This window comes from Ptiloglossa arizonensis, chromosome 4, assembly GCF_051014685.1.
Source record: "Ptiloglossa arizonensis isolate GNS036 chromosome 4, iyPtiAriz1_principal, whole genome shotgun sequence".
Taxonomy (NCBI): domain Eukaryota; kingdom Metazoa; phylum Arthropoda; class Insecta; order Hymenoptera; family Colletidae; genus Ptiloglossa; species Ptiloglossa arizonensis.
Window position 1 is genome coordinate 1,427,056 of NC_135051.1, and position 21,987 is coordinate 1,449,042.

The 21,987-nt window shown below is 35.2% G+C and overlaps 2 protein-coding genes and 1 pseudogene across 2 annotated transcripts; all 3 read right to left on the reverse strand.

Annotated features, from left to right (window-relative positions):
- Nucleotides 1-229: 229 nt before the first annotated feature.
- LOC143145539 (cytochrome c oxidase subunit 1-like) lies at nt 230-19,336 on the reverse strand (annotated as a pseudogene).
- On the reverse strand, nt 2,789-3,538 carry LOC143145406 (uncharacterized). The gene is given in 3 exon segments (XM_076308753.1): nt 2,789-3,069; nt 3,072-3,137; nt 3,298-3,538. Coding segments are annotated over 3 exon segments (588 nt in total).
- LOC143146324 (origin recognition complex subunit 1-like) lies at nt 15,658-17,113 on the reverse strand. The gene is given in 5 exon segments (XM_076310503.1): nt 15,658-15,853; nt 15,942-16,195; nt 16,287-16,333; nt 16,336-16,566; nt 16,870-17,113. Coding segments are annotated over 5 exon segments (972 nt in total).
- Nucleotides 19,337-21,987: the final 2,651 nt, after the last annotated feature.

The window sequence follows — 21,987 nt, forward strand, 5'->3', positions numbered from 1 at the left end:
ATATTTGATATCGCGAATTCATTGTTCAAAATTTTATACGAAGGAATATGGAAGGTAGTATTAATCTAAATCAATTTAATGAAATGTCATTTCTGGTTGAGGGGTCAAAGATGGAGAATAGTAAGTAGTAATTTACATACTATAATTTGATTTAAAAAATCAACTTTTTTATCAATCTAATGTTTATATTAATAAAAATATTATTTATGTAATAACTTTAAAATGGCAATTAAATTTCTGAACATTGACCAAAGAATACTCCTGGTTGGATAGTGATTAGATTTATTTGATTAATACGTCCTGGGGTTGAATCTATTTTTAATCCTAATGATGGGGCAGTTCATGAATGAATAACATCGTTTGAAGTTGTTAGTATTTAGATGGGAAAAATATAAATGTTATTAAAATCTTTATCTATATAAGAATCAAAGTTTAAATTATTGAATTGAAGATATTCATAAGATCAGTATCATTGATGGCCAATAGATTTAATTCTTAAGTATACGGGTCAAGATAATATTTTACAATGTGACATTTTTAATAAAAAATTGAAAATTTTATAAGTGAATCTTAAATTCACTGCACTATTCTGCCATATTAGAATATATATGGTTTAATAATTAGGGGCATTGAAAGGAATGAATAGTCTTTTGGAGGAAACTTTTGCAATCATTCTAAAGATGATTGGTGAAATTTAAATATAGCTAGGCGTTTGGATATTAATCTTTCTAATAAAATGAATAAAAGCAAAATTATTCTGTTAAATGAGATTATTGAACCAATTGATGATACTAAGTTTCAGCAATAGTAAGAATCAGAATAGTCTGAGTAACGTCGAGGTATACCTATTATTCCTAAAAAATGTTAAATTTACACCAATAAATATTATATAAAATTGAGTCTAAATAATATTTATTTAAAGTTAGTCCTGTAAATAAGGTGAATCAATGGATTATTCTTGCAATAATAGAGAATACAGCTCCTATGAATAGAACATAGTGAAAATGAGCCACTACATAATATGTGTTGTGAAGAATAATATGGATGGATGAATTAGATAGTATAATTCCGGTTAATCCACCTATTGTAAATAGAAAGATAAAACCAAATGATCAGGTAATGGAAGAATTTATGATAAGTTTGGATCCATAATAGGTTGCTAATCATCTAAATACTTTAATTCCAGTAGGAATAACAATAATTATTGTAGCTGAGGTGAAGTACGCTCGGGTATCTACATCTAATCCTATGGTAAATATATGATGTGCTCATACAATATAGTAAAACCTAGGAAACCAATTCCAAGTATTACATAGACTATTCCTAAATTTCCAAAAGTTTCTTTTTTCCCTCTTTTATTAAAGATAATATGGGAGATCAGACCAAATCCTGGAAGAATTAAAATATATACTTCTGGTTGACCAAAAATCAAAATAAGTGTTGAAATAAAATTGGGTCTCCTCCTCCGGTAGGATCGAAAAATAAAGTATTTAGGTTACGATCTGTTAATAATATAGTAATTGCTCCTGCTAGGACTAGTCGAGATAGAAGAAGTAAAATTGTAGTAATTAATACTGATCATGCAAATAGAGGTATTTGATCATATTTTAGTGCATTATTTTTTATTTTTAAAATTGTTACAATAAAATTAATTGATTCTATGATAAAAGAGATTCCTGCAAGTTGTTATGTTAAATATAATTATTGAGTTAATTTTTATGTGTTTAAGTGTAAATAGAAAGATAAAAGTGATTATTATGTACAATATAAAATAAATTAAGAATGTGTTTTTATCAGTTAATAATATTATTGAAGTTTGTAAAATTGATGAATATCCTAGAATTATTTTAATTCATTTTTTTTTTTTAAACAAATAATGGGAGCCGTAAATATATTGAATATGCATAGGAAGTAAATTTCATTACTTACATTTATTGTATATTCGATGATAATTATGGGGATTAATTTTATGAGAGTTAATATGAAAAATAGGTTTATTCAATTTAAAGAGTTAGTTAAAGAGATAAATCAAAAATTGAGAGGGTATATCCCAATTTTTAAAATTAAAGAACAAATTTTTTTATTCTATTTTCGTGTAAAACAAATTAAGCAAAAAACCATTAAAAAATAAACAAATTTTGAGGTTAAGTTTTGTTGCGGTTCAAAAATGTTTAAAAATATTCTGACAATTATACGAATAATTGACAATTTCATTTTTACCCAAGTTTTTTGTAATTAAATCGACAATTAATTACTTCGATGTTTGTTAGACGGGCCGCACCTGCATTCAGCATTTTCGACAGGTAAAATGTACAGTAAACACTAAGTTTGTTCTTTTCATCTTGGTCCTTTACGGAACTGTTATTCTTGTCCGTTGACATATTTTTCAATACAAGTTGACGTTGTGTGTGTGTGCGCGCGCGCCTACAGATGTTAGTTACACCGTTATTAATATTAATGACATTGACGTTTAAACCAAAAACTAGTTAGTCGCATTGTAACCCATAACGTTGCGCGATATTCAATGACAATTCGATAATCAAACCGGCAATGTCGATTATCGAAGGCAAATGCAAATCGTGGCTATCAAAGTTGCTTTTTCGTTTTAAACGGTTCACTAAAAGTAACGCGCGAACAATCATTATTTTTATTTTTATATGCTTCTTGTCCCAAAGAAAAATAAAGTCAGGCGTTATACGTTTCGGAAAACAAAGTTTACTGACAAATCTCTTGAACAACTGAACAACTGAACCTTTGACGCGTGTATAATAATCACATGCAGCATCATTCATCTGCCGTAAACTGTAATATAATCATTGAATCTTTCGATTTCCTTTTCGCTTAATAATTTCCAGCCGTACACGTAAAATTTGTTATCGAAGGGCATTGGATCTGTCCAACGATGTTGACCTTCTTTGGGTCCAATGACAAAAATAAGTTTACCTTTGTAATTTTCAATGTAATCGCAAAACGCTAACGCGTTGTGGAAGTAACAAAAATGAAGGGCGTAGTTTTCGGGTACAGAAAAGTTTTTTGTATTATTTTCGTGAATAAAATGTATGCTTCTATGAACAAAGGTGGAGAATACTTGCTACACCACCACGATCGATCTAATTCTACACCGATTACGTCCAAACCTCTGAACAGAATAATCGATCGCTAAACATTTTGAATTAGAAATGACGAATATTCTAAATAAAGCTACGAGTACTAACAAAAAATACAAATATATAAAATGTATAATCGAGAACAGGGTAACTATATTCTACCGAGCATAAAAATGAAACGACGACTTACCAGAACGTTTTTGAAATAACCACTCTAACAATCCACACCCGCAACCTATGCTTGCCAATCCAGCTACATTGTGTTTATCAATTATTTCTTTTATCCAGTGTAAATAATTAATGGTCGGTAGTACCCAAAATAATCGACATTTTTCAAATTCATTCAAAGGGCAATCTAAATTAGCAATATCTTTCCACTTTCGTTGACTGTGAAGTGTAAGTATCTTTTCTTCGAAATTTTCGTTAACCATAGCTTCAATATCTAATGGAAAATTTGTAAACTATGAAACACACGTTTCTGACTCTAATAAGATACTGATTCGATTGAGAATATTGTATCGTATTAAGAGTATCGAATATAATATTGTCAAGCACATTGTTAAAGTATAGAATTTATGTATGATTTACTAAGGCACTTCTAAGAACACGTACACTTTTGAATAAAAAAGGACACGTATATTTACTAAAAGAATAATTAATTCGAATTTAAATTTAGCTCCTGAATTGCATAGTGAATATTGTCTGTGGAAACGTTCAATAAAATCTTTTGGTGTATATCGTTTTTCAAGTGTTCGCTAATTATTAACCTAGTAGCCCTTAATCTTCCACAGACACCAAGTATTTCCGTTACAGTAGGTATTTTTATGCCTGTAATGTAAAAGAGTAAACACAATCATTAAAAAGCTATAACATTTGACATTTATCAATATTGAGCAAACAAAACACGTGTCACGGAACCGTATCGGATCACGAAACAAAAATATTATAGTTTAAAGTCGTTTCTTTAACTCACGATTCGCGTAAGCAAATATTGAAATAAATAGTAACTTGACTTATTTCCTACTCCGTAGAAATAGGAGGTAATCACCAAAAGTTACTGTTTAACGAACGTCTCTGTAAAGAGTTACCGTTTTAACGAAAATCTCCGTAGAGAGTTACCGTTTACCGAATATCTCCGTAAAGAATATATTGGCGTAATTACAGGTAAGAGTACGCGATGGGTGACGATCAGCGATTTAGACTCAAGTAAGGTGGCACAATGAATTGTGGCTTTATTCGGCGGGCGGTGGCTTTATCTCGGTGATCCTGGTGTTTGAGTTATGTGTCGGTCTTATCGGAGTGCTTGGTGGTCCTCACACCCCGTTGTTAGCTTCGATTTGCTTCCAAAAATCGAACAATTTTCCTTCTTCCTGAGTGGGGTGGTTCGTAGGTCTGTGGGATGGCAATCCATGAGGTGTGTGGTTCATTGTCGTTTGAATATTGTACACCTTTGTATCGTTGAGGGTTATTAGTCTGAATATTTTCTTGGCAGCATATTTTTAAACAAATAGTTGGAGGTATACAGTGTCCTAAGAGTGAAAAGAATTTGCATTTATACAGGCCGAATAGGAATGTAACAATTAATGTTCCGTAGCCAAGGTATATTATGATCGAGACTGATATTTCTTCAGCTGACTTAATTCTATGTTCGTGGGAGATGTCGATGAGTTGTGATTCTATGTTGTCCAGGTTGTTAGCGTATGCATTGAAATTTGGAGTTACCTTAGGTACTATGGGTAGTGTTTTGAGTTTGTCCAAATCTAAATGGATTAGGGTGTAATTTTGAATCGTTATATTGGCTGAATACGTGGTACCTCCAAGTTTCATTAGATTATTATTGTACAAAAATGTGCAATCTTCGTGGCTAGTGAGTTTCACAGGTCGGTTAATTACAAATCGTTCTTCGTGGTTAGAGTGAAGTAATAGCGACTGTATGTTCCGGTATAATAATATATGTATTGGGCGTGTACATCGGTAAAAGTGTGAGTTCACGAATTTTGAAAATGGTTAACAGGTATTTGTCGTGGTTGGTGCATTCTAAAGTGTTAGTGTTTTGTGTGGGTTGGGATCGTTTACAAATTTTTGCAAGGCTGGTGGATCTACAATAGTGGTCTAGGTAGGTAATATCAATTGGTATGAATTGTCCTGATGATTTTAACAAGTATTCGTGTTTGAGTAAGGGTGCCACAAAGGTAGATCCCTTTTTGTATGGGATAGTGTACAATTTAGCGTGTGTCCATTCTTTTTCTTTTAATATGGGCATAGCGATTGAGTATATAATTCTCCGGTTCGTTAGGTAAATTCTAAGTTGGTTGATGTCGATCAATGTTTGGAAGTTATGTAATTCGGGTGATATGTACGATACAATTAGGTGTGTTCTCAGAAAATTTTCGTAAGTGTCGATAATTTCCTGTCGTATAATACCGTGTTTTCCTAATGTGATTGTTTCCTGTAAATTGTCGATGTTTTCCCTAATGTCTGTAGTTATGATTTCAGCTAATAAAAGTAATCCAAGCGTTTTTTCGGTATTGCGTGTATCAAGGGTGAATTCTTCGTATTGTCGGATGAAATGTGGGAGGGTTTGGCTATTGAGGATGGTTCTGAACATGGCAGTTTGATTTTGTACAATTTTGTAAAGTTTGGTGTTTTTGTCGAATAATTTGTCAATGTTTTGGTTTATCAATGTTAGATCGTCTTCGACAAGGGTTCCAAAGAAAGCCTTGGAGCGAAACCTATTATGTTCAGAATCCCTCGTTTAGCGCGTCGGTGTAGAAGGATGCTTAGACGGGTGTATTCTGTGTTTAGTTTGTGAAGTTTTTCTGTCAGATATACCGTATTAATATTATTACAACCTTTGCACGTATTTTTGATGTCGTTTATGAGTTGATTCGCTTTATCCAAATCGCTTTTAATGTCGAACGGGTTAATAATTGTGTTAATTTTTATCTCATTACGATATATGTAGACTGTTTCTATGTTTTCATGTATGATTTGCGAATGGTCGAGGTTGGTAATTTCTAATCCGTGAGTTTTTTTTTAGCCTGGAAAGTAAATCAGTTTTAATCGGTTTTCGTGTACTAAAAGGGTTTTGTTGTTCTGTATTTGTACGAGGTAGTTAGGTTTTCGTATTTCAATTATTTTATACGGTCCTAGGAATTCTGGGGATAATTTGTTCTGTTTGTGGTCGTTGTGTAGGAGTACTAGGTCGTTGACGTCGTATAAGCTCTGAATCCTGATTTTTCTGTCCTGGTCTCTTTTATATCGTTTTTTATTGGTTTCGATATTGATTTTCGCGTAATTGAGATAATCGTTATGCCGTTATTTTCAGAGTTTAAACAACTCGGTATGGTATAAAGCGGGTGTTAGGGCGATTGAGGAAGGTAGATTAGCTTTTCGTCCGAAGGTTAATTCAAAGGGTATGTATCGGGTGGTCGAGTAGACAGAAGTATTCAATGCCATAGAAATTAGGTTAAGGTGTTCGTTTCAATCAGTCCGAGTTTCGTCAATACTGGTGCGCAACAGATCTTTGACAGTTCCGTGAGTCCTCTCGAGGGCTCCGTTACTCTGTGGGTGGAAGCTAGTTGTTTTAATTTTAAAGCTCTGTGTTGAATTTTGAAGATTTTCTTGAATTGTTCCATAAGTTTGCTTACAAAGATATGTTTGGGCGAGGAGAAGATATAGATCTTGTTTGTCTATGATGGATTCGGTTTTTTGATTTTGTAAGGGGATGAGCATTAGGTATTTGATGAGGTAGTCCTGAATTGAGAGAATAAATTGGTTTCCGTCTTTTGTCAGTGTTGTTGTGTTTTGTTTTCTCCTAAATGTTTCAAGTTATCTTGTGTGCTTCTTTAATAATTTTTTGTTTCTCTTCTGGGGTGTATTCTTTAATAGGATTCGTAGCTAGAGTGACCGGTTGGTTTAGATGGTGGGAAATAAATCTGATCATTAGTTGTAGAGAAGCTAATTCGTAATTAGAGAATCCTAGTTTTATACTGTTCTTTTTGGTCACAGACGAGTGTGCAAAGTTGTCGATTCCCGTACAAGCCCCCAAATAATTGTTGTACTCGTACGTTGTGTTGATGTATATTTAAGTATATTATAAGTTACAGTGTTACTAATATTAGACGTGGTGTTGGTGATTAGTTTCGCTTTTCACTAAAGGTAGATCGACCGTGTATAAGACTAAGCTTATCGTCTTGATGCCCTCGGCACGCGTCTTTATCGTCTTCGTCGCTTATGTCTTTTACTGGTCTTTCGTCTTAGTGCGTCTTTCCAACTGTCCCGTCTTATTACGTCTTTTTACCCCTACTGTTACGTACTCTGGACATACTATGTCCCAACGTTCCTCTCGCACTCTATATAACCACGCACAATCATTCTCTTTCACTCTAATTCTCAGTCCCTCTTAATTCAGACATTCGGTCACGTTCGGCCATTCTAATCGTTCGTCTTTTCCAAACACTCTTCACTTTCTCCGAACTACATGTATTCCCTTTCGTCCTCATGCATTCTTACGCTCGGTTGTCTTGCAAGACCCCCTGTAAAGGGATACTTATGCCTTCCACGAAACCTAGCGAACAAATCGGCGCCAAGTGTTTACCCTAACGCAGGTCTGTTCGCATGCGCTATCTCTTCTAAGCCTGCGCTCGAAGTAGGCCCAAGCGGACATGGAAAATCCGATTCCACAATACCGAGTTCTATTTCATCTTCCATAAGCATTATCAAGTGTAGTCAGTTAAGCCATGTCTTTTCGTTATAGATTTTCGGTTGGGTCTTAGGCGTAGAAGGGATGGTGTAGGGTCAAGTTTCCAATTGTTATAAAGATCATATAAGGTGTTAGCTTCTCTGGGATTTTGATTTTCATGTTCGTTTTTATCGGGACGTTGGATTTGACGGTGACTGGGTATTCGTCTAGTTGTGTTTTACGTGTCTGTGTCTGCCTCGAGGGCTCAACAAACACAGCCCCCATGGGCGCGGGATTGAAATAGGATCAATCAGCGCGTCGACGCGGAGTAGTTCCACGTAGACTACCAATTTGATGCCAGAGTGCAAGGCATCTCTTCAGGTCGGTACCCGAGCTGATAGTGCAGCTAATCCATCTAGCCCGCGATATAGGCTATACCACTGCCTCCGCGAGTCCAACCCATGGTCGGCAACAGTGGAGAATTTCTCCCCCCTCTGTGGGCTGCGCCAGACCCCCGCGGTACCAGTTAGTATGTGCATCCAGTCTTCGCACGTCGCACCACATTCACACCTGCCACTCTCTATCAACTCACGCTTGTACAGAAAGCCATTCATACTACCATGTCCGGTTAGGAGGTAGCACATGTATAACCCTGACTCGAATTTAATACTCATACCCGCAAACCTCACATTTTGCTCACTCTTGAGCTCTATTAAATGCGGTTTGAAACACATTCGCTCACTCATACACACACCTAGGTACTTGAGTTGCTTCACGTACCTCACTCTCATTTCTTCTGCAAGCACGCATGGTGCATGGTAATCTCTGTTACCCGAGAGGGAACCCTTCAGCAACTTACACACCGTCTTCCTATCACTTACTTCCAGACCAACACTTCTGCCCCAACTTATCACACACGTTATACATTTTGCACTCTTTGCTTCTATAATACTTCTACTTGCTCCCACGACTAGTATTAACAAGTCATCCGCATACCCTACGATCTTACATTCATATCTTTCTAATTCAGATAAAAGTTCATCCATCATGAGATTCCATACTACGAGGCCGCAAACCGACCCCTATGGGCACCCTCTCTCAACCCTTCTCCACATTGTCTCATTCTTTCCTACAATACACGCATTCCTATCCTTGAAATAGCTCAACCATAACCCAAGCTCTTCGCATTCAAACTGACGTAGACGTTCCGCTATTCGTCCCCAGGACAGGTTGTCGAAAGCTCCTTTGAAGTCGACAAAAACACCCAATACATACTCTCAGAGTCACTTACACATCTGCGCACTTTATACCATGCATCCTCAGTTGATTTACCTTTACGAAAACCAAACTGACATTCCCTCAGTCACCCACTCGTTTTTTGCTCCAACCTGTCTACCATCACTCGTTCTAGTATTTTTCCCAGAGTCGGAAGGACACTTATCGGCCTGTACGACCGTGGATCGGACCGCACTTTGTGCGGGGACTTGAGGTGGACAAGAACATCGGCCTTTTTTTATTCATTCGGGAAGTATTGCTCTTTCATGCACTCGTCGAAAGTTTCTCTCATCTATTCCGGTATGACACGCCATACATTCTTTATCATTTCAGCCGTCAAACCATCCATTCCAGGCGCCTTAACCGATTTATTCGCACGCACCGCACGATCTAGCTCATCCCATGCAATTTGTTTGACCGCATTTGCCCTTATTACATCATGATGTATCGTTCGCTCAGTATCGCCATTTACTGCATCAGGGGGGGTTCTTTTAGTAATACACTTGCACTCTCTTTCCACGTTCGCGTCAAACTTTCTCCATCTTTCAGCCCACACAGATCATCATACCTCCGTTTTCTTATGCATACTTTGTATACCTCTCCCCACGGATCAGCATTTCCTTTCACTCTAACGAGCTATGTCCAATTTCTTTCTTTCGTGTCCTTAATCATCCACTTATATTCATTCACGCATCTTTTCAGGGTTATTTTCTGATCTACACACGTACTCTGAGTACTCCTCGCCCTTTGGTATTGCCTTCTTGCTCTTCGTACCCGTTTCCTCGCCTTCTCCAATTCTTGCGTCCACCACTTTACACTTTTTTCGTGCTTGGAGCATTGAACCCTCTTCATGGTTATATCGTTCGCCTTAGCGACCCAGTCAGTGATTGCACTCGCCTTCTCATCTATACTCAGCCTCGCAAAATTTTCCATTCTTACTTCCTCCGCCTCCATGCGCATTACTCTCATGTACTCGTCCCAAACGTCATTTCTGGCAGACCATTTCGTTCTCACAGACGGAGACTCACTCGTACTCATCATTCCATAATTCATGCATATCAATATTATATTATGATCACTTACCCCCCATTTGTTCTTCACTTCCCATTTGTACTCACACCTACTATCTAGACAGTACCCTAGGGTTACATCTATATCACTCTGTCCATTCGCACCACTAAAAGTATACCATTCGCTTGGCTCATTCAGCACAGTCATCCCACTTTGTACTATGAAGTTCTCTAATACTTCGCCACTCTTCTCGCTCTCACGCCCTCGCACTTGGAATTTATTGTGCCATAGCGCACTCACCGCGTTCGCATCCATTCCAACGATCACCGGCACTCCTTTTGCATACCGTATTATAGCCTCCAGATTCCGCAAGTACGGTTCAACGTCTGTCCCATACTGACAGTAGACGGACACCACATACATTTCACCAAACATACCTTTTACCCATGCACACACACCATACCCGTTTGTATGTTCACTCGCCAACAATGATTGCACATTCGCATCGTTCACTACAATTGCTGTCTTGATCATTCCATCACATTTGTACACACTCAGGTGGGTTGGCAACCCTCTAATATCCCTGTACGCGACATAGAGCTCCTGGAGAAGCGCTATGCTTACATTTTCTTCACACAGAACTATGCCTAAATTACACATAACAACATTTGCTCTCCGGCAATTCAGCTGTATCATACACAGACAGCCTTCAGTCATAGCATATTCGTTCCCTCATTCTTTCGATCTTTCGCACATATTGCGGGCACTCATTTGACATTACTGAGTGTCCGTCATTCATACCTCTTTCCCTACAATTCTTGCACGTCTCTTTCGTTGCTCTGCGTTCTGGCACGTGTCAGTATTCCTTTCACTGTCGCACTCATTTCCATAATTACATTTCCTTCGTTCGCTCCCTTCTTATTGCATCTATTTATTATTCTCACTCTTTTCTTAAATTCGTACTGTGTCATACACTCTTTCAAATTCTTTTCATACGTTTCTTCCAAAATGGTCTCATTCTTCATCTCGTTCGACACGTCGTACATAATTACCTTGGGACCTATCATGCCTGGCAGGTTGGCTTTAAGACCTAGCTGGCCAAGCTTCGCACATTCCTTTATAGCATTCCTCTTTTGCTCACTACCTGTCTCAATCGCCACTTCATTGTTCTTAACTTACGCACTGCTTTCACTCTCACATTTACAAATTCTCTCATTCCTTTTATCACTTTCTCTCTTACTTCCTCACTCGTTGTGTTCTGGTTCTCATTTTTTGGTTTCACAATCACCGCATACGTTTTCACATTCGTACGCTCATTTATATTCACGCTTACACTTTCTCCCACCTTCATTCTTTTATTCATACAGTTCTTCTTAACTATGCCCGCATAGTTAACAGGCACGCACACATTCCCACACTTTTGCACATTCTCTCGCTCTTGCTGTCGCTCCTGTCGCTCGGCCACTTTTTCCACCGCTCCGGTAATGGTCTCAGACAACTTCTTTATTTGACTCCCCAGATCTTCATTCTTCTCCAGCCTCCTCTTCAGCTCCTCGTTCTCCTCCTGCAGATTGCTAATGAGTCTCTAGCATACTTTTACCCTTCTCTTAATGTATTTTAAGTCTCCAGCAGTGGCACTTCTATTCAGATTTCTGCACAAAGCTATTATTTCCTCTGCTGGCGATGAGTACGTACTTCCTTCATCCCGTCGCCCCACTTTCTCTTTTTCGGGGCTACTACTCCCTATTTTTCTCCTTCTTCTCCTCACTGCTTTTACATAGTCCGAATCGGAAGTGCTCGTTATCTCCTCTTTTCTTTTCCGCGAGCTTGCCATGGTAATAACATCATCCATCTCGTGGCTGTCCAATCAGGTCCAGTTCTGCGCCGCGCACGCCACCAACTAGCGCGGGGATTGATCGCCCGCGTCGACCAATCAGGGCGTCGTTATGCCCCTGCTGCCACCCAATGGGACGCTGGGATCAGCTGTCCGTTCTGACCAATAGGGGCCCCGCTTTGACGCCACCGCCAGCCAATGAGACACGACCGGCCGTTCATGCTGACCAACCGGGGAACCGCTATGGCCTTGCCGCCGGCCAATGAGACGCGGCGGTACCCACGCTACGCCACGTGCACTTTTACCGACAATTTATGACGTTATGCGGTATTTTGCACTATATACAGCTTTGGCAATCTAATCCACTTCCACCACACTATCCGAAACACTCACACACGTCAATTTTCTCGCACTCTGTACACGAAAATACTACAGCTTGTCTGAGAGCGACGTACAATACGTCCGCACAGTTCGGCCATAGAATAAGCAGTCAGTCCGGTGACCGGGTATATCAGATAGGGGGATAGAGCTTCGGCAACTACGTTTTCTTTACCCTTTTTTGTATTCTGTTTCAAAATCATATTCTTCTAATCTCAACCTCCATCTCATGAGCCTGGAAGAGGGGTTCTTTACGTATTTAAGCCAGACTAAAGCCTGATAGTCTGTTTGAATTGTGAATTTTCTTCCTAACAAATAGTTAGGATGTCGTAACGTTTCGTTGCCCACACGATTGCTAGAAGTTTCTTTTCACTGCTAGAGTAATTTCGCTCGGCGGGATTAAGGGTTCGCGATATGAAGTTACAGGGTATGTTATCTTGGGATAGGACGGCTCCTATGCCTTCGTTACTAGCGTCTGTGGTTAGTGCGAATGGTTTGGAAAAGTCAGGGTATCTAATAATTGGTGCGGAGCATAGTTTTTGTTTGAGGGATTTGAACGTGGTTTCCTGATCGATTGTCCATCTAAACGGTTCGTCCTTTTTTTTAAGGGTGGTGAGGGGTTTGGAGATTTTCACGAAGTTTCTAATAAATTTTCTGTAACAGCTGGTTAATCCTAGGAAAGCTTTTATTTGGGTAAGTGTCTTAGGTTGGGGAAAATCTTTGATGGATTTAATTTTGTCAGGATTTGGTTGTTCTCTTTGCAGTTACTATGTGTCCTAGATATTCTAATTCCGGTTTCAAAAATGCGCATTTGTCGATCTGTAGTTTCAGTCCTAGATCTTATAATCCTTGAAATGGGATGGCTAAATTTTTATTATGTTCCTCAATCGTTTGTCCGAAAATAATAATATCGTCCATATATATGAAACAGTATCTGTCTATCAGTCCACGTAAAGCGTTGTCCATCATTCGTTGGAATGTTGCGGGTGCGTTTTTGAGTTCAAATGCCATACGGTTAAAATGGAAGTGTCCTTCGGATGGTAGACGTCTTGTTCCGTTTGTTCGTTCAATTTGCGAAAGTCAATCACTATTCTCCATTTTTTTTTTTTTACCCGATGCGTCCGATTTTTTGGAAACTATCCAGATTGGGTAGTTAAAGGGAGAGTCTGATGGTTCGATAATGTTTTTGTCTAGTATTTCATGAATCTGTTGGTTAATTTTGGTTCTGCGGCATTCCGGTGGTTTGTAGGATTTGATATTAATGGGTCGAGGATTTTTAAGGATAATTTTGTGTTGGGAGAGAGAGGCACAGGGTAAGGGATCCAAATTTAAGGTACACTTTGTTGTACGTTGCTATAATTTTTTCGATCGGGTCACGGTAATCTTTATCAATGTGATTAAGCTGTAATTTGTCAATGAATTGGAGCACTTGATTGGAATTTGGAAATTTTTATTCAATATTGGAAGTTGTCAAAGTTTGCTTATTAGTGTTGATGAATAGTACGCGGCAAGGATGATTGTCAATAATTTTGATATGGTGTACATGTTCGCCCGGTGGTACTTCTATCTCCTCGGGTGTTTCCTGTAATTTTATCGTTGTACCGTTTAGTGTTATCGACTCGTTAGTAATGTTATACTAATATTTTTCGAGGAATGGTAGTCCGAATATTCCGTCTTCGATTAGCGGGAAGTCGTTTGGTAGGAAGGGATATTTAGTCTGTAGGAAGTCTGTATGTCATGTAATAGTTGGGGTGTTTATCTCGTCCGAGTTAAATGTATTTAGTTTCTTTAAGCTTTATTTTGGTCGGTACGTCGCGTTCTTTTATGAGATTTACTTCTGCTCCGGTGTCAAGTAGAAATTGTCGCGTTCTTAGGCACGTAATGTATTCTAGCGGCATTTCGTTGAATTGTTCTGTTTTTGCGTTTCGTCGGTCCCTGTGGTTTCGTCCAAGTGATTCACACGCGGTGGAAGTATTCCGTTCTGTCGTTGTTGAAAATTGTTGTATTGGAAGCAATTGTTCTTTATGCAAGTACGCGGTTGATCTAGTCTTTCTGGTCGTCTAGTAGGGATGAGGTTCGGTTGTTGAATAGGTCTGTTTATTGGCGGTGGGTGGTTGTTGATAGCGGGTTTCATGGTATTGTTACTGCGAGAATTTCTATCCTGGGTCCAGAGTTCAATGTCGGTGGCCTTGGATTGCGCCTCGATTAATGTTTTTGGGTTTGCTGCTATAACTAAGATTCCAACAGCGTAAAGAAGTTCGCTAAGCGCCTGGCGAAATCTTACGCTGAATTGGATTACTGTTTCACTGAATCCTTGTCTGGTTGAGAGTAGTCTATTGCGGCAGCCGTTGGTGGTAACTGGTGTAGATACTTGTGTTCTCAGGGCCTGGTATAGTTGGTCGTAGGTTTCGATATTATGATACCGAATGCATCGTTCGGCATTTTCGGTGATCTTTTCTGCTATGATGAGTTTCAATAGGATAAGCGGCTTACTGCTTTTCCTCGCAGGATTTTGATACGTAGTATCTCGTTGGCTCAGCTCAACGTGTTTTGTTCCTGTTGAACTGCTGGTCCGTTCTATTGCGAGTGTGCGGGTAGTCGTCCTTTGTGGCATCCTTCGTCATCGTCTTCGGTGATGACTGTTCCATCGGAGAACGCACTTATTCCTAGTGATGCAAATGCCCGGCAAAATTCGTTTGTTTGTGCTTCAAATGATTGGTCTGTGGTTTCGATTCTCTCTTGTAGAGTCCGTAGGGATCCTTGTACCTGGTTCTGGGTGTCTTGAATGCGTTTTAGTTGTGCCATTATGGATTCTAACGTGTCTGTCGAGTTTGCCATGAGTGAATTTGCTCCCGATTTGTTCATGGTGATATGGTATGATTCGTCGTCCGAGGATATAACTGGGTGAGGATTCCGATAGGTCCAGAGTGAGTTGTGGCACACGTAGTCTCGGCGGTAGGTGCTCCGTAGATTACACTGTAGGGTGTTTCCTTCTCTTGAATTAATTGGATCCTGGCAGGATCGCCAATTTATATGTCACGGGACCGTATCGAATTACGAAACAAAAATAGTATAGTTTAAAGTCGTTTCACCCGCGCACTTTAACTCACGATTCGCATAAGCAAATATTGAAATAATAGTAACTTGACTTATTTCTTACTTTGTAGAAATAAAAGGTAATCACCAAAAGTTACTGTTTAGCGAACGTCTGTGTAAAGAATATACTGGCGTAATTACAGTTAAGAGCACGCGACGCGTGACGAATAGCGATTTAGACTCAAGTAAGGTGGCACAATGAATGAATCTTTATTCGGCGGACGGTGGCTTATATACACGGTTTTTGATTATCGTTGATCCTGGTGTTTGAGTTATGTGTCGGTCTTACTATATACTTCTTCGACCGAGGTTCGTGTGACCTCTGCAGATACAGCTTGTAAAAATATTTTCTCCATTTTCGAACAGTGTTTTATAGCTTGAACTTTTGTAGATGCAATCGTTTCAGACACAGCTTTGGTTACATCTTTGAAAGCTCGTCTAACATCTCCGGATAGAGTAGAAACTTTTCTATAATAAAATAATCGTTTGCGTAAAAGTGTTACAAATACTAGTGATTTTAATTTCATTAAGAGCAACTAAAAATTTATTATAATGCCGTGCAACTTCGCTTCTGAAATCGTTGAATTTCTTAAGTCTGATCATTACTATTTGCTGTAACTGTTTGTAATTGAATGGCTGAAAAGTTAATCGAGTGAGACCTAAACGCGATGTAACGTGACCCATTAAAACTCTCTCAGGTAGGTCGATGGTATTAGTTATAGTGAGAACAATTAACTGTGCTGTTGCCTTTGTTAGCCATACTAATAGATTATATACAACATCTTGGCGTTTTGTACATAAAAATTCGAGCTACAATAATATAATTAACATTAATATGCAATAATAAATAATAATAATAATGTTAATAAAATTACTTAAAAAAATTAAAAGGAAATTGTACTTCATCTACAAGGAGTAATGTCATCTTGGAATTAGTACTATGAAATTTTTTTCAAGTATTCGATATGCTTGCTCTCAAGTAGCAGATTTTCCATTTAACTGCTTCAAAATTTGTACATAAGATTGCCTTGGTTCGGTCAATTTCATACCATTAATTGTAATATAATCAAAATCATCTAATTGACCTTTAATTATTAACTTTTGCAAGCATCTTACAACTTCATTTACAGTTGCAGTTTTACCTGTACTTGGTACTCTGCTTATATTATATATATATACATCTGCAAATTCTTATAATTTATTAATTGTATTCCATAGTAAACAATTTTGTCAACCTACCCTTCAAAGACGTTGATACAGCGCTAACATGTAATCTTCATCTAGCTTCTTGTAAACATGTAACTGGTTTTAACAAGGCGCTATTTCTTTTTCTACGTTTTTCCAGTCATCAAACGAGATTTTGGAGTACTCAAATGAATTTTTTCTAGTTGTACTTTTATACTTTTCTGTATATTACTTCTTCTCCATAACGGTGAAATATTATTTTTCGGAAATTTTTATACGTTTGTAGAAATCGGTTATACATTCCTCTGTGCCACTGTTTTTAGCATTGTTAACAAGCTCTATACTTTTCAGTGTATTTTCATCGATCGATCTCTTTTGTTTATCTATTCTAACAGAAGCAATAGACATAACTTCTTCCTCACTGTCATTCGCACTGTTATCAAAGAATCGAATCTTTTTCTGCATATTTTCTCGATCTCTTCTAGGATTCGATTCATTGTGCGTTTTACTATCAGAATCATAGGAATCTTTCATAGATTTCATTTTAATTGTTTCAATTAAATTTTCATTTAAAAATTTATGTTGTTCATGAATAAATAACATCGTTTGAAGTTGTTAGTATTCGGATGGGGATATTGAATGGAATAATTATTCGATTATCAACATCTAGTAGACGAAAAATATAAATGTTATTAAGATCTTTATCTATATAAGAATCAAAGTTTAAATTATTGAATTGAGGATATTTATAAGATCAGTATCATTGATGGCCAATAGATTTAACTATTAAGTATACGGGTCTTCATAATTTATCAATAAAATATAAGGTTTTAAGTGAGGGGAAGGCAATTAATGTTAAAATTATTATAGAAAAGACAGTTCAGATAATTTCGATATGATGTTTTTTAGTAGGAATCGATTAATGAATTTATTAAGCAGAATGTCTAGCATAATTATTAAGGTTAAGAAGAGATTATGATGATTATAATTATTGTAAAATTATGAAAAGTATTTAAGTTATCTGTATAGGGTGAATATGGATTTTGAGAAGATAGTATTAAACATTCTAAAGATGATTAGTGAAATTTAAATACAGCTAAGCGTTTGGATATTAATCTTTCTAATATAATGATTAAAAAAAAAATTATTCTGTTAAATGAGATTATTGAACCAATTAATAATACTAAGTTTCAGCAATAGTTAGAATCAGGATAGTCTGAATAACGCCGAGGTATACTTATTATTCCTAAAAAATGTTAAATTTACACCAATAAATATTATATAAAATTGAGTCTAATAATATTTATTTAAAGTTATGTCTGGTAAATAAGGGGAATCAATGGATTATTCTTGCAATAATAGAGAATACAGTTCCTATGCATAGAACATAGTGAAAATGAGCTACTACATAATTGTGTCGTGAAGAATAATATCGATGGATGAATTGGATAGTAGTATTCCGGTTAATCCATCTGTTATAAATAAGAAGATAAAACCAAATGATCAGATAATGGAAGAATTTATGATAAGTTTGGGTGTTTGTGCCTCGCGCCGACTTTTGTAATTGTCGGTCGAGACACTGAATTGCAGTTACAGAGTTTAAGGATTAAATAATTTAATAATTACAATTAAGATGATTGATATATATATATATATATATATATATATATATATATATATATATATATATATATATATATATATAAGAAAGCCAAGGCTAAGTGTATTGATGTGATCGTGATCGGTTGAATCGGGAGTTGACCGGTGTTCTCCATCTTCGACCTGTCGCTTGGCGTCGATTATAAAGACTGTCCGTTGTTTCTGGCCACGTCTTAAAGGTAAAGAAGTCGTCCTCCCCCTCCATGCGTGCTTGGTGTCACTGCAAACCCCATCGGCTAGTCCACGTGGATTGCAGCTACGTTGCGTTGCCTGCGTGGAAACAGCCGTTGTCCGTTCGAATTCCTGGAAGGTTATCTCCACAACTTTCTTTCTGTGTTATAAACCATGCCGATCCTGTTGAAACTAGACGCCCCTCGCAGCGCTATCTTCTAACAGACTGACCGCCCGATGAGTGATCTTCGAAGTTACCCATGGTGGTCTGATGGCTTCAACGTCCGCTGTCCTCGGTCGTACAAAGGAACACGCAAAGTCCCTACATTGGATCCATAATAGGTTGCTAATTATTTAAATACTTTAATTCCAGTAGGAATTGCAATAATTATTGTAGCTGAGGTGAAGTATACTCGGGTGTCTACATCTAACACTACGGTGAATATACGATGTGCTCATACAATAAAACCTCGAAAACCAATTCCAAGTATTGCATAGACTATTCCTAAATCCGAAAAATCAAAATAAGTGTTGGAATAAAATTGGGTCTCCTCCCCCAGTAGGGTCGAAAAATGGAGTGTTTTGGTTTTGAACTGTTAATAATATAGTAATTGCTCCTGCTAGGACTGATAGGGATAGAAGTAAGATTGTAGTAATCAATACTGATCGTGTAAATATTTCATCATATTTTAACGTATTATTTTTTATTTTTAAAATTGTTACGATAAAATTAATTGATCCTATGATAGAAGAGATTTTTGCAATATGTAGGGAAAAAATTGTTAAGTAAACAGATAATGATGGGTGATAAACTTGGGGCGATTACAAAAGCATGAGATATTACAATTGAATTATAAATTTGATCGTTATTCAACTGGACTTTTTAATTCTATTCGAATGATTATTCTTAAGGAAGAAGCAATTATTCCTAATCATAAAGCCGATAAGAAGTATTATATAATATACCAATATTTTTATGGTTGGATGAATAGAATCATTTTTTGAAGTAAATTAAGATTTATAATAAATTATGTATTTTTAAATTTGAAGGGTAATAGCTTTTTTTAACTTAAAATCTTTAATAAATAACATTATGCCTGAAAAAGAAGTAAATTGTAAATTTGCGCATGAAATTTTAATTTTATAATTTAATGAAAATTTTAAATTAAAAATTTAGATTTAAACATTTATGATGTGTTAAAAATTATTAAATTAATCAATATATTATATATATTAATATAAATATTAAGAATATTATATATATAGTATAGTTTAAAAAATTGAAGTTATTTTTAAAATATATTTTTGATTTTATTTTAGGAAAAAATAAAGTAATGAGATATTTAAGTAATTGTATAAGATGAATTTTATTAAATTTGAAGTTGTTATGTTAAATATAAGTATTGAGTTAATTTTTATGTGTTGAAGCATAAATAGAAAGATAAAAGTGATTATTATGTATAATGTAAAATAAATTAAAAATATGTTTTTATTAGTTAGTAATAATATAATTATTATTGAAGTTTGTAGAATTGACGAATATCCTAAATTATTTTAATTGATTTTTTATTTAAACAAATAATGGGGGCTATAAGTATATTTAATATGCATAGGAAGTAAATTTCATTATTTTTTGTATTTTCGATGATAATTAGGGAGATTAATATTATGAGAGTTAGTATGAAAAATAGGTTTATTCAATTTAAAGAGTTAGTTAAAGAGATAAATCAAAAATTGAGAGGGTATATTCCAATTTTTAAAATTAAAGAAAAAATAGTGATTAATATATATAAATAAAATTCTTCTTGAAGTTAGAGAAATTAAAAAATATATTAGATAAGAATGTTTTATATTAGCATCTAGTTTAATTATAAATTACACAATTATGATAGTTATAATTTCTATTATAAATCATAAGATGTATAAATTTTGAGTCCTTATAGCGATTAATGAGGAAGCGAAAATAAATGGGTAGTTTAATATATATATACACATATATTATTTTTGAAATTTAAAAATAATTTTGAAAATTTAAGTTAAAATATTAAATTAAATTATTTATTTTTAAGTAATATGCCTGATAAAAGAATTATTTTGATGAAATAATGATATAATTTATGTTATTATTACTATTTTATATATAAGATAATCTTAGTTGTATTTTTAGAGTATGAGCCTAATAGCTTTATTTAGCTTATTTATGTAAAAGTTCCTAAGATTTGATTTTTTTTATTTGATTTTTATTAAAAAAATTTCAATATTTTGAATTATATATCAAATATAGTATTGCTGTTAATTTTTTAAATTTATGATTTAATTTTAGTGAATATGATTAGATGATTAGGTATTTGATTGACTCTAAAAGTTTATTTTATTGGCTATTTTAAATATATAATAATATATTAATATTTTTAAGTAAATATTAATTATTGACTACGTTATGGGGTTAAAATGACGAATAGGTGAGAAATGATCATTTAATGCACAAATTAAAGCTACTATTAATATTATTCCTCCAATAAGTACGTGTAATCCATGGTACCTTGCTGCTATATAGAAAATTGATCCGAAAATTCCATCATTTATGGAAAAATAGCAATGTACATATTCGTTAAATTGAAGAACTATGAAATATATTCTTAATGTCCAAGTATGTGAGAGGTAAATTTTGCTATATATATTATTATTTATTAAGAAAAAATTGTGACTTAAAGTTAATGTAAATTCGGAAGAAATTAAGATGATTGAATTTAATAAGGGAATGTCGAAAGGATTTAGTATTTTAATAGAAATAGGTGGTCAATTTATTCCTAATTCAATATTTGGAGAAACTGATCTATGAAAATATGTTCAGAAAAAGGATACAAAGAAAAAAAGTTCAGAAATAATAAATAATAATATACTTATTTTTAATATAGAATGAATTGTGTGAGAATGAAATCCTTGAAAAGTTCTTTCACGAACATCTCGTAATCATAAAGATGCACAGATAGATAGTATTAATAAATTTAATAATATTAATTTAGAAAGTTATAAGTTAAAGAATAGTATTAATCTTGTAAAGAAATTTAATAAATTTATAGAAGTGATTAAAGATCATGGTCTTGGCATGACTATACGATAAGGGTGAGTAAATATTTTCATAGTTTGATTCGTTAAAATATAAGACTAATAAAATAATAAATACATATATTTGAATTATACAAACTGAAATTTCTAATAAAAATAGTATATTTTGGATTAAGATTGAGATAGGTATTCATGTTAACAAATTTCTTATAGTTGAACCTAATAGTGATAATAAAAGATGTTCTGCTAGTATATTTGCTGTAAGTCGAATAATTAATGTTCATGGTCGGATAATATTTCTAATCGATTTAATTAGAACTATAAAGTTTATTAATATTAGAGATGTATTTATAGGTACTAGATGAATAAGTATTTTTTTTTGTATTTACAGTTCAACCAAAAATTATGAATCTAATTCATATAAATAATGATATGGATAAATTAATTGATATGTGTCTCAAAGAAGTAAAAATATATGGAAATAATCCTAAAAAATTAAAGAATAAAAGTAAAAATAT